General features: G+C 39.2%; 1 protein-coding gene across 1 annotated transcript; it reads left to right on the top strand.

The window, feature by feature from the left end:
- The first annotated feature begins 465 nt into the window (after window positions 1–465).
- Window positions 466–5,211, top strand: LOC128047044 (sterile alpha motif domain-containing protein 9-like). Its single transcript, XM_052639236.1, has one exon. The coding sequence runs from the start codon at window positions 466–468 to the stop codon at window positions 5,209–5,211; it is 4,746 nt and encodes a 1,581-aa protein (XP_052495196.1).
- Window positions 5,212–13,826: the final 8,615 nt, after the last annotated feature.

Raw genomic sequence — 13,826 nt, 5'->3', positions numbered from 1 at the left:
CTTATTTTCTACAGCAGAACTGAATATTTATAAACAATAGAGCTAATACACATTATAGAAAATAACCATTAAGGAGGATGAAACCCCCCCCCTCTCTCTCTCTCTCTCTATATATATATATATATATACACATACACACACACACATATATATGTATATGTATCCCCAAGATGCAATTAATGAATAAGGCAAGCAAGAGAATTGTGCATGGTATGTTGCCATTTGAATGGGAAAAAGTGCTCACACATTTCTATTTGGTAGTATTTCTCTGGAAGGATATAGAAGAAACTGATAATGGTAATTTCCTCTCAAGAGGGTCATTAGAGGGCAGGTATATCCTTTTGTGCCATTTTCAATTTTCTAGGACACACATATATTGTCAGTTGAAAAATTAACTGATTATTTTTTAAATGTCTTTATAAAAAATACTAAATAATTTTTCTTTTTCTATACATAGGTATCAGAATGGCAGCACAATTTAACTTACCAGAAAATACAGATGACTGGACAAAAGAGGATGTAAATCAGTGGTTAGAAAGTCATAAAATTGAACAAAAACACAGAGCAATTTTGACTGCACAAGATGTGAATGGTGCAAACTTGAAGTACTTAACTAAAGATCACCTTGTTGCTATGGGCATAACATTTGGACCAGCTATCCAAATAGAACATCTCTTCAAAGAGTTGCTGGAGACATCCTCTGGAGATCCTTTCCAGACACGTAAGAGTGGAAAAGGCAGTAAAAGTGTTCCTAAAACACAGGAGAAAGATGGAGGGACTTCAAAACAAAAGAATAAAAAGAAATCAGATACAGTTAATGACTCTACGGTGAGTACAGTTACTAAAGGTTCTAAGTCACTGAAAAATGAGTTCATGGAAGATGAAATAGATGACACAAAGAAAAAGCAGCCATCCACAGAACCGACATGCATGGCATACCCTTTCGATGAATTCAGTGATCCATATCGTTACAAACTGAATTTTAAACTACAGCCTGAAACAGGACCACTCAATCTCATTGACCCAATACATGAATTCAAAGCCTTCACAAACACAGAAACAGCCACGGAAGAGGATGCTAAAATGAAATTTAGCAATGAGGTTTTCCGATTTGCTTCTGCTTGTATGAACTCACGTACCAATGGCACCATTCATTTTGGAGTCAAGGACAAACCTCACGGAACAATTGTTGGTGTGGAATTTACCACCATCACCAAGGAAGCCCTCATTGACCACTTCAATCTGATGATCCACCAATATTTTGAAGACCACCAGGTCCAAAAAGCAAAGAATTGCATTCGAGAGCCAAGATTTGTAGAAGTTTTACTGCCAAATATTACTCTATCTGACAGATTTGTTATTGAAGTGGATGTTGTTCCAAAATATTCTGAATGTGAAGTTGATTATTTCCAGATTAAAATGCAAAATTATAGCAACACAATATGGAAACCAAGTCCAAAATTCTCAGTCTTTGTGCGAGATGGGGCCAGTTCTAAGGACATCATGAAAAGTAATGCAGATTTCAAAGCATTTAAATTAGATTTGAAAAGACTGGCAGAATCTAGGAAAGAGGCAGAAGAGAAATGCAGAGTGAAAACAAATAAAAAAGAGAGCGAGGGGCCAAAGCTTGTTAAATTGTTGACAGGAAATCAGGATTTGTTAGATAATTCATACTACGACTGGTACATTCTTGTAATAAACAAATGCCACCCTACACAAATCAAACACTTAGATTTCCTAAAGGAAATTAAATGGTTTGCTGTGTTGGAGTTTGATCCTGAATCTGTGAGCAAGGGTGTGGTCAAAGCATTCAAAGAAACCCGAGTAGTAAATCTTCACGTCCCAAGTTTGTATATGGAGGGGAAAACCACAAATGAGAAGATTACTAGTCTGAATCTTTATCAACAACTCAGCTGGATTTTCTGCAATGGCCGGTTAGATCTTGACAGTGAAAAGTATAAACCTGTAGATGCAAGTTCCTGGCAAAGAGAAAAAGCGTCTGAAGTCAGGAAACTGATTTCATTTCTTACCCAAGAAGACATAATGCCAAGAGGGAGGTTTTTGGTGGTATTTCTATTACTCTCCTCTGTTGACGACCCAAGAGACCCACTCATTGAGACCTTCTGTGCTTTCTACCAAGATCTCAAAGGAATGGAAAATATATTGTGCATTTGTGTAGACTCACGCATATGTCAGGGATGGAAAGATCTACTTGAAGCAAGATTAACAACACAGCAAGATGAATTATCAAACCAATGTGTTTCTTCTTTAAGTCTTGAAGAAATAAATGGAACTATTCTTAAGCTAAAATCTGTGACTCAATCTTCCAAGAGATTTTTACCATCTATTGGTTCATCTACTGTCCTTCTGAAAAAAGAAGAAGATATCATGACTGCTCTGGAAATTCTCTGTGAAAACGAATGTGAAGATACAATCTTAGAGAAGGACAAAAAAAAATTACTTGAATTCAAAGCATTGAAAGAGGAAGATTTTTATCGAGGAGGCAAAGTAACATGGTGGAATTTCTACTTTTCTTCTGAAAACTATTCTTCCCCTTTTGTGAAAAGGGATAAATATGAAAAACTTGAAGAAATGATTCAAAGAGGGGCAGATTCTTCTAAGCCGACATGTGTCAAAATTATTCATCTGTATCATCATCCAGGCTGTGGTGGGACTACGTTGGCTATGCATATTCTCTGGGAACTAAGGAAGAAATTCAGATGTGCTGTGCTGAAAAACAAGACAGTGGATTTTTCTGAAATTGGAGAACAAGTGACTAATTTAATAACCTATGGGACAACAAATAATCAGGAATACTTACCTATATTACTGCTTGTTGATGATTTTGAAGAACAGGATAATGTCTATCTTCTGCAAGCTTCTATTCAAACAGCTGTAGCTAATAGGTATATTCGATATGAGAAACCTCTAGTGATCATCCTAAATTGCAGGAGATCACAGAATCCTGAAAAAAGTGCAAAGATCTCAGACAGTATTGCCCTAATACAACAACTGTCTCCCAAGGAACAGAGAGCTTTTGAGCTTAAATTGAAAGAAATTGAAGACCAACATGAAAACTTTCAAGATTTTTATTCCTTCATGATTATGAAAACCAACTTTAATAAAAAGTACATAGAAGATGTGGTCAGGAATATTCTGAAAGAACAAAATATTTCCACCAAGGAAGCAAAGCTTTTTTCCTTTCTGGCCCTTCTTAACTCATATGTGCCAGATACCACCATTTCACTATCACAGTGTGAAAAGTTCCTAGGAATCACAAACAAGAAATCTTTCTGGGGAACAGAAAAATTTGAAGACAAAATGGGCACCTACTCTACAATTCTAATAAAAACAGAGGTGGTAGAATGTGGGAACTACTGTGGAGTACGCATTATTCACCCTTTGATTGCCATTCGTTCCCTGGAAGAATTGAAGATAAGCTATGACTTGGATAAGAGTCAGATTATGCTGAACATGCTAACAGAAAATTTGTTCTATGATACTGGAATAGGAAGAAGCAAATTTTTAGAAGATGTGCAAACACTGCTGCTCACAAGACAGCGCAATGAAAATGAAGGTGAAACAGGAACTTTGTTTTCCCCATTCATTGAAGCATTACATAAAGAAGAAGGGAATGTGGCAGTTCAAAAAGTATTACGTGAAGGTACTCGTCGGTTCAACCCAAATGCATTCATTTGCCAAGCCTTGGCAAGACATTTCTACATTAAAGAGAAGGACTTTCACAGTGCTCTACATTGGGCAAATCAAGCAAAAGAGATAGAACCTGACAATTCTTATATCTCAGATACACTGGGTCAAGTCTTCAAAAGTAAAATAAGATGGTGGATAGAAGATAATGAAAGAAACAGGAGCATTTCTGTTGATGAGCTATCTGGTCTTTTGGATTTAGCAGTATGTGCCTCAAATGCATTCAAGGAATCCCAACAGCAAAGTGAGGATAGGGAGTATGAAGTTAAGGAAAGGTTTTATCAGAAGTCAAAAAGGCGGTATGATACTTACAATATAGCTGGCTATCAAGGGGAGATAGAAGTTGGGCTCTACACAATCCAGATTCTCCAGTTCATTCCTTTTTTTGACAGTAAAAATGAACTGTCTAAAAGAGAAATGATCAATTTTATATCAGGAAGTACAGATATTCCTGGAGATCCAAACAATGAATTTAAATTAGTCCTCAAGAACTTTATTTCTTACCTAACCAATTTGAAATTTTCTTTGAAAAAGTCCTTTGATTTTTTTGATGAATACTTTGTCCTTCTAAAACCTAGGAACAATATTAAGCAAAATGAAGAGGCCAAAACTCGGAGAAAGGTGGCTGGGTATTTTAAGAAGTATGCAGATATATTTGGCCCCTCAGAGGAATTACAGTACAAAGATTTTTGTCCAAAGCTTAGTGTGCCACTTCAGGTAGAGCTATATCGGAGAAGCCTGGAAGTTTTAAAAGCAGACAAGTTTTCTGGACTCTTGGAATATCTTATCAAAGCTCAAGAAGATGCTATACACACCATGGAAGATATAATGAACAAATATACTTTTCTCTTTGAACAATGCACTGTCAGAATCCTGCCAAAGGAAAAGCAAAATTTCATCCTGGCCAACATCATTCTCTACTGTATTAAACCGACCTCCAAAATAGTGAAGTCAATTAAAAAACTGAAAGATCAGCTTCGAGAAGTCTTACAACAAGTAGGAATGTCATATCGGTATCCAGAACCTTATTTCCTAGCTTCCCTCTTATTCTGGCCAGAAAACCAACAACTAGATCAAGATTCTAGACTAATGGAAAAGTATGCTTGGTCACTGGAAAATTCTTTTCGGGGACAATATAAGCATATGTATCGTACAAAGCAACCAATTGCCTATTTCTTTCTTGGGAAAGGTAACAATATGAACAGACTTGTTCACAAAGGAAAAATTGATCAATGTTTTGAAAAGACAGCTGATATTAAGTCCCTGTGGCAGAGTGGAGATGTATGGAAGGAGACAAAAGTCCAAGAGCTTTTGCTTCGGTTAAAGGGACGAGCTGGAAATAACTGTTTATACATAGAATATGGAATCAATGAAAAAATCACAATACCCATCACACCTGCTTTTCTGGGTCAACTCAGAAGTGGTAGAAGCATAGAAAAAGTATCTTTTTACCTGGGATTTTCCATTGGAGGCCCACTTGCTTATGACATTGAGATTATTTAAGAGTTTGGCCTTCTCGCTCCAGGAATATGGACAAAATACCACTTAATTTTTTTAGATCCAAGATGTATACTTATTTTTTTTATTGGAGGATAATTGCTTTTCAGTGTTGTGGTGGCCTCTTCTGAGAATCAGTCATAATTACCCCTTCCCTTTTCAGTCTCCCTCTTCCCCACTCCCCACCCATTTTACCCATTTGGTCATCACAGAGCACCAAACTGGACTCCCTCTGTTATACAGCAGTTTCCCACTAGTTTCCTGTTTCGTACATGATAGTGTACATATGTCATTGCTACTTTCTCAATTTGTCCTACCCTCTCCTTCTCCCACCATACTTTAAGTTGGCAAATTTATAGATACAGCCTCTAGTTTTTTGGCCCTGTGCATACAGTATTTATATTTCCTCATAAGCATGTTGTAAGTCCCACATAGACTGTGGTGAAAAAGCAAGGAATGAGAGATGTGAAAACTATCAAATATCTTCCTTGCTTTGGACAACACCACTGAGGGCAGAATAAGAAGGAGCCAGATGGAATTGGGCTTCCCACGTGGCTCAGTGGCAAGGAATCTGCCTGCCAAGCAAGGAACACAAGAGACATGCATTCAATCCCTGGGTCAGGAAAATCCCCTGGAGAAAGAAATGGCAACCCACTCCAATATTCTTGCCTGGGAAATCCCATCTACAGAGGAACATGGCAGGCTACATTCCATGGGGTTGCAGAAGCGTAGGACATGACTCAAAGACTAAACAACAACAGCATGGAAGGGACAGGAAGCAGTGAATGTCATCATTCAGCTGCACAGAAACCCGCCATGCCCTCAATTAACCAACCAAGGCATGGACTGAGGAAGATTGTCTACTTTCTTCTTAGATGTGAAAATTTTTCAGAATCAAAAGACAATGGTTATTGTACAAAGACATTACAATATCTGCAAAACCATTTCACAAAAAAGGTGAAAACCTCTCAGCAACAACATTTAATCTTACCGGGCAGACTGGGAAGGTACTCTGTACTTGGCACTGAAGGATCTTTCAAAGCAGAGGACCAGTTCTCTGAAGGTTATACCCATAGAAGTATGCAGATCTTACCAAAGTAGATTGGAGAAGCAGGCTTCCTTTTCATGAAGTAGGTGACAACTGAGCAGAAGTGAATTTTGTTTCTATAGCTAAGAAGCTCATAAGCTTCCAAACAAACAAAAATACAGCAAAATTCCAAAGCTAAGGAATAAAAAGGACTCTTGTGAAAAGACTAATGAGTCCCCAATCCAGGGGCTCCCATTGTTCTAGCAAGTATACATATAACCAATGCACAACCAATGAGAGGTAATCAAAATGTCATTTTCCCTAATAGAATTGTGGACCTGGGAAATCATCAATGGTTGCTAAAACCGATTTAAAAAAAAAAAGCTGAGGAAAAACTATAATAGATGAGTCAAACTGTCCTAAATCCTGATCAGTACTAACATTGCTGAGAGAGAAGCAGACATTAGTGTCCTGGAAGCGCTATAGGAGTGCACACTGTAACCCTGAGACAGTCTCACCAAATAAATGAAACTGAATCAAATCTAACCTCTGGCTCTCACTTCCAATTTAAAGGAAATACAGACATTGGATATGTTTCTAAGTAATTCTGTGTATGGGAGATGGAGATGGATAAAAGAGAGTAGATGAGCATTATAGCTGCAACAGGATTGAACCAGAGTTAACAAGTGCTGTATTATGAGGACATGAGAGGTCATCAGACTCTGCTCTTCTCTTTGGACTGTGCTTTTGAAGTGTTCTGTTATAAAATATTTGTAAAACAAATAAGAAATGCTGTTTGTTTTTGCCTCAACAATCCCATTCAATTTTTTTTCACTGGAGGGGGTTTTTCCTTTGCTCCTGCATGAAATTTCAACTTCAAAACTTATCTGCTCACTCTTGGCATAAAATAGTTCTCTGTTCAAATACAGTTTCAATTTAGAGTTCAGAAGGTCAAGTCACAATAATTTCTCTGGGGCCACTTCCCATACCGTTCCAAGTTTTGTTCTGCTCTAAGAGAAATAGTCTCAGTTGAAGTCCTCTTACCTTTCCAGGTGATCCTTTTGAACTCAGACCAGCTTAGGCAGGTATGTGAGAAGCACTTATGGATGTTTGTTCTACCATTGGTACAGAGTGCATCTAATGTCCAGTCTTGAGAACAACATGCCTCATATAGTCAAGAGGATACATCAAGCACTTCACATGGTCCCCTTGAAGCCTCCTCCCCACCTCCCAGGCTCAGGATGAGATTCTCATGGCGCTTGGGAGAATTGTCACCAAAAGAACCTCTTCATAAACCCTCTCTCCCTCAATGCCAGCAGTGGACAAACTAGCTTGTGGGTTGAATCCAGCCTGTCTTTTACTTTTAAATAAAGTTTTATTGGAATACAGCCACACTCACTTGTTTAAATACTGGCTCTGGCTGCTTTTGTGTTGCAACAGAATTGAATAGTTGCAACCAAGACCATATAGCCCACAAACCTAAAATATTTGCACAACCATCTGGCTCTTTACAGGAAAAGGTTGCCAACCCCTGCTCCATGCTATCAACTCTTTTAATATTTACTGTAGGTCAGTTGTCTAATTGGTTCTTGGACATTTACTTTGAAAATACATATCTTGGTGTATCATCTAACTTTGGTCTCTGAGTTCTGTCATTTCAGGGCCAAAGTTAAAATGTAAGAACAATTTTATCTCACAAAATCCGTTTTTCACAGATAAATCTAATTATGCTTTATTTGGGGACTCTGTCTGTATGCCTTACTTGTTCATCCTAAGAAAGCCAGAGTCCCAGTCTGGCCCATGCTGCTGCCTCTCCTTTTTTGGGATCTCTGGGTGAGGGGGCCAGCAGCCCTGCTAGTGTATCTCTCCCTTTCAAGAAATTCTAGACCATCTCTAGAAAGCAGATGGCTATGAGGTGGGGTGGGGTTTGAAATAATGTGCCAACAGATTTGCTTTTAGGCTTCTGTTTATTCTGAGCTGCCTTGACTGGACTCTCCCTTGCAGCTGCAGTAACTGTGGGTCTTTATCAAGGTGGTCTTGGGATAGAATCCCTCTTTTATTTTACCATGTGATATAAAACATTTATTTTTGACCTGGCCTGTGGCTTCCAGCAGCAATATGTTTCCTTTTCCTAGTATGCAAGTACAGGCTCTGTTCGCTCAATGTTGTGAGTGCTTTGGAATTTAGATGATTGTATAACTCAAGAGGGATTCCCTGGTGGCTCAGATGGTAAAGCATTTGCCTACAATGTGGGAGACCTGGTTCAATCCCTGGGTCGGGAAGATCTCCTGGAGAAGGAAATGACAACCCACTCCAGTATTCTTGCCTGAAAAATCCCATGGATGGAGGATCCTGGTAGGCTACAGTCCATGGGGTCGCAAAGAGTCGGACATGACTGAGCAACCTTCATTATTGATCTTCATTATAACTCAAGAAGATCATGATCACTTTCTTATCTTGCTCAAAATAATAATAATAATTATAATCATCATCAGCATCCAGGCCACTTTACCAAGGAACAGCAGAGTAATGTGTGTCCGTTTTTCTTTTTTACAAATTAAAAAATAGTCAAATTATGCTGGACAAATTTGACGGGTACATTGATCTATCATTCTCATACCTATTTAGCTTTATATTTTCCCTAGGTCCATGGAATTTGGTCTTGAAAAACAGAAATGTGGAATGTAAGATTTAAATATTAATAATTTACTATTCCACAAGCCAGCAGTTTCAGTTGAACAGAATCTCCTGAAAGGTGTTTCCAAATTGCCTATTCTAGTTCCCAATTCAGACAGAGTCAACCTAGACCGAGAAGGCATCAGATATATTTTTTTTACTTGAAAATCGCTGATCAGGTCATTGTAATACACGTTTCCCAGGAATTCCCTGTGGTTCAGTATCTGAGACTCAGTGCTTTCACTGCCCAGGCCTGGTTTCAATCCCTGGTCGGGGAACTGGTATCCCACAAGTCATCTGGTACAGCTTCCCCACCAGAAAAAGAAAGAAGTTTCCCAAATCAGTATTCAGAAAGAAATATTAATCAACTCTCTCAAACAAATGGCGACCAGAACAAATGAGCTTTGGAAACTTAATGGGATTCTGCTTCTGGTTATTTGGAATGTAGATTAGCAAAGAAATCTCAGTAACATCAAAGGGAAGATCACTTTATAAATGGACTGTTATTTCTCTTAAAAATTTGTAATTTATTTCCTCACTTGTTTTTATATTTCTTGCTCCTCCAAAGGTGCTTCTGTTGGAAACTTGGAAAATACTAAAAAAACAGAGCTCCTATGCACTGAAATGTTTATAGATTTTTCACCTTCTCTGTTTCTACTGTCATGAAGTCCGTGCCAGTTAAAGCATGTGTACTATTATTCTCCGTTCCTTTCTGTACTTTTAAAACTTAAATATGTATGTACACCATCATCGTAACATTGTAGACCAGTTTCTAATTCTAGGGCAGGCTTTGTAGCCTGAGAATCCTATGTCTCCACTGAATACATTTAAAGTAAGTAAAAATAAAAAATCATATTTTCTTTCATTAGTGGAAGGAGAAAATTGTTCAGTTTGAAATCCAGAAATTTACCCTTTATTTAAATGCTATCATCATCTCATCCTATTTGTTGAAAATGTAGGTAAAGACTGTATTTTAGTGATTTACTTTATGTCACTTGGCTAGGCCACAGTACCCAGATATTTGGTCACCCACGTTATATCAAACAGCCATCTAGATATGGTGAAGATATTTTTAAGATAATATTAGCATTTAAATCATAGATTGTGAGTGAAGCAGTTTATCCTCCATAATATGGGTGAGCCTCATCCAATCAGTTGAAGGCCATAAGAGAAAAAGGACTGAAGTCTTCCAAGGAAGAAGTTCTAGAGAGAGTGCCTCCAAACTCCAGCTACAAAATGTACACACACACCCCACACACACACACTATGTGTGAGTGTGGATTTTGTGTGTGTGTATACATCTCTCTCTGTATTGTTGTTGTTGTTCAGTCACTAAGTCGTGTCCTACTCTTTGTGACTCCATGGACTATAGCCCGCCAGGCTCCTCTGTCCATGGGATCCTCCAGGCAAGAATACTGGAGCGGATTGCCATGTCCTCGATTCTTTACCACTGAAGCCCTGGGAAGCGCCCCCACCTCACCTTTCTCTCTCTCTCTCTCTCTCTCTCTCTCTATATATATATATATATACACACACACACACACACACACACACACACACACACACACACACATATATACACATCCTATTGGTTCTATTTCTGTCACCATCCTTAAACCAAAAATTAGCCATCAGGAGTCTCAGATCTTCCAAAACCAGCCTTAGTATCTTGCTTTGATCAGCCACTGGCTGTGAGAGGTCCATGGAATTGGCCTTGATGCAAATGCAGGAATGAATTTCAGAGTCCAGCTGCAAAGGCGCTTGGTCAATTAAGCTCCCTACAGTTAGAAATCTTTAAAGTGCATTTTCATGGCTATCACAAACACCAAGCTCAAATAAAACAAAATTAAAGTAGTTCCAAGTCCTAGACAAAAATGGATTACAATTTGGTAAACTAAGACAATCTGATTTCTGAATGTCTAAACAAAAAGATGTCTCTATAAATATAGAAAGCTCCAAGTGAGCTAAGTTTTTAAGAATAATTTAGCATTAATTCAAAATCATGATACAGGAACAAAAAGACATTATAGCTTAGTTTATTGGATAAGAAAGAAGTTGAGAACTTCCCTGGTGGTGCAGTGGATAAGAATCCACCTGCCGGTACAGGGGACACAGTTTCGATCACTGGTGCAGGAAGATCCCACATGCCACAGAGTGGCTAACCCATGCACCACAACAGAGCCCATGCTCTAGATCTGACAAGCTGCAATTTGCTGCAACTACTGAAGCTGTATGCATAGAGCCTGTGTTCCACAGTAAGAGAAGCCACCACAATGAGAAGTCCACATACGGCAATGAAGGTAGCTCCCACTTGCTGCAACTAGAGAAAGCCAGTGCAAAGCAACGAAGACCCAGTGCAGCCAAAAAAAACACATAAATAGAAGAACTTGATCTGCACATAGTTCAGATTCACTGGTCCATGGTAATGGCTAGACATAGGGTGAAGGTGAAAGCCGCTCAGTCAGTCCAACTCTTTGCAATCCATGGACGATACAATCCATGGAATTCTCCAGACCAGAATACTGGCGTGGGTAGCTGTTCCCTTCTCCAGGAGATCCTCCCAACCCAGAGACTGAACCCAGGTCTCCCACACTGCAGGCAGATTCTTTACCAGCTGAGCCATTAAAGAAGCCCAAGAATACTGGAATGGGTAGCCTGCCCCTTCTCCAGCAGATCTTCCTAACCCGGGAGTTGAACCAGGATCTCCTGCATTGCAGGCAGATTCTTTACCAACTGAGCTACCAGGGAGGCCAGATATAGGGTAACAGGGATCATATACAACAAGGAAAAGGAGCCATTTCACAGAAATGGGCTGCTCATTCGTTTAGTGTGTTTCATGCAGTATTATATTCTGCTGTCTGAAGTGGGGCTTTAGGATTTCACTGGCTCCAAACACAAAACCAGCAATAAGAAAATGACAAATGAAAAGGTAGCATGTTCTTTTAGTCTCATTAAATATGACATCAATAGTTCAGGATCTTCAGAATTAATGAGAAAATCTGTTGCAGTTCATGTTCTCCTGAAAACAGACTCAGACACAGATGTGACCAGTCCCCAAGTCTTCAGGGTGTTTATCTCCCATCCCCTAGGACGCTTGTTTCTTACCAAGTGTTCTAGTGTGCTTGCCTGCTCATCTGACTTGATTAGCATGATGTCATCAATGTAAGGGATCCCAGGGATGTTCAGCAGGATGTCCAGATATATGCATTAATATCACGACAGAGGGACCAAGAATGTATGCAGTCTTCAGGCAAAGCTACTGACTATCCTACCGTCCATTTCTGATCAGGCTGGACCATAAGGCATTGTCTAAAACAACGCCCTCCTATCATGTGCCTGGGAGCTTCTAATCTTCTCTGGGGAAGATGCCACAAGTGTCAGCGAAATTGCAATTAGGGCTTCTGTTGGTTAAGTCTGTGGTATTTCTTGTCTAGAGAAGAGGTCTTATCAACTTGAAACAATAAACGTAAGAGATGCATATTCTTGGACTACGATGCAAGGAAGTCTGACGTGGAACACAAAAATAACTAAACAGAAACACCCCTATATATTTGGAAATTTAAAAACAAACCAGAAAACGTATAGTTCAGTCAGTTCAGTCGCTCAGTCGTGTCCGACTCTTTGCGACCCCACGAATCGCAGCATGCCAGGCCTCCCTGCCGGGGTCCAGCCCCTTTGGATCCAGGGTAATTCGAATGGGAGATGGAATCGGCGTCCTAGGAATTAATTGCTTAATTAAAGATACATAGATTAGAAATGGATAGTGTAGTAGGAAATATTAGTGGAGAAAAAGAGGCTGAATAACTTGGTTTACGTGGGATACCAATAAAACTCCAAGACAAGGAATTTGCACCATCTACGTTGGGCCACCGTCGCCACTTGAATATTGGAAGGTGCCCGTCCTTGGGCTCCTTCTCGCATGGAACTTAAAAGCCGGGGCAAGTAAGTAGATGTGGCAAGCACCCATGCTCCAGATGGAAATTCAGCCAGAAAAACGGGGATCAAGAAAGAAACGACACGGGGGAATCAGTCCTTCCAGAAACTGATCTGATTTCTTTATTATTTAGGTTTGCTTATATACGTTTTGTTACACATAGAGCCAAATGGAAATTTTGAAGTCACGTGGGGGTCAGCAGTCCTGACCTTTATCAAAATCAGGTGCTTCACAAAAAAGTATACATAAAGGTCTTAGGGGTTTTACATCATCTTCTGGCCATGAGACCTGCTGACATTTTATGATCCTTTCTTTCTGATAACCAAAAAACTTCTTTTTTCCAAGGGTGTTTTTTCCTTAAACCAGGCGCCACCCTCTGAAGGTAGCAGATAAAGTTGCATTCCTATAGGGTGAGGGTGTAGTGGGTTACAACTAAGAAAGGAATTTATTTACCCTAAGGTTAACGTGATTAATCTTAAAGGTTAATACCTATTTCTCCTATATGCTAGTTATATTCATTATAAGGGCAGGGAATACGAAGATTTAGAAGCAAACATCAGCCCAACAAATGAAAACCCTTCACCAATGTTCCCCTTAAGATCTATTTAGTCTTAAGATAGTAATAAAGTTACATTTTTACATAGCAAGGACACTGTGATTTATAACAAAGTACAGTGATCTATAACAAAAGAGAAAATTCATTAACTCAAAAAGTCTAGTATTGCTAACATCAAAAACTACTATATTCCCTTTTCTATATTCCAAATACATTAATATATTCCCCGGTGTCTAAGGATATGGAGGCCTGGCAGCAATCATTGACTCAACAATGAGAAAAGCCCTATGCTAATTAAGACTTTCAAAATACTCCAAACTCTCTGTGCTGCTTATGGTTGAGAGGTTGTCACATAAGCTAGTCTGTCAGCAGAGAGGTTTGACCTGAGACACCCTTGTCACACCCAGGGCAGGGAATTAGCAGCAATT

The sequence above is a fragment of the Budorcas taxicolor genome, chromosome 4, assembly GCF_023091745.1.
Source record: "Budorcas taxicolor isolate Tak-1 chromosome 4, Takin1.1, whole genome shotgun sequence".
Lineage (NCBI taxonomy): Eukaryota > Metazoa > Chordata > Mammalia > Artiodactyla > Bovidae > Budorcas > Budorcas taxicolor.
Note: the sequence above shows the minus strand (reverse complement) of the source record. Positions and strands in the feature narration are given on the sequence as shown.

Coding starts and splice junctions, on each gene's coding strand:
- LOC128047044 (XM_052639236.1), top strand. CDS start 466: ATGGCAGCACAATTTAACTTACCAGAAAATACAGATGACTGGACAAAA.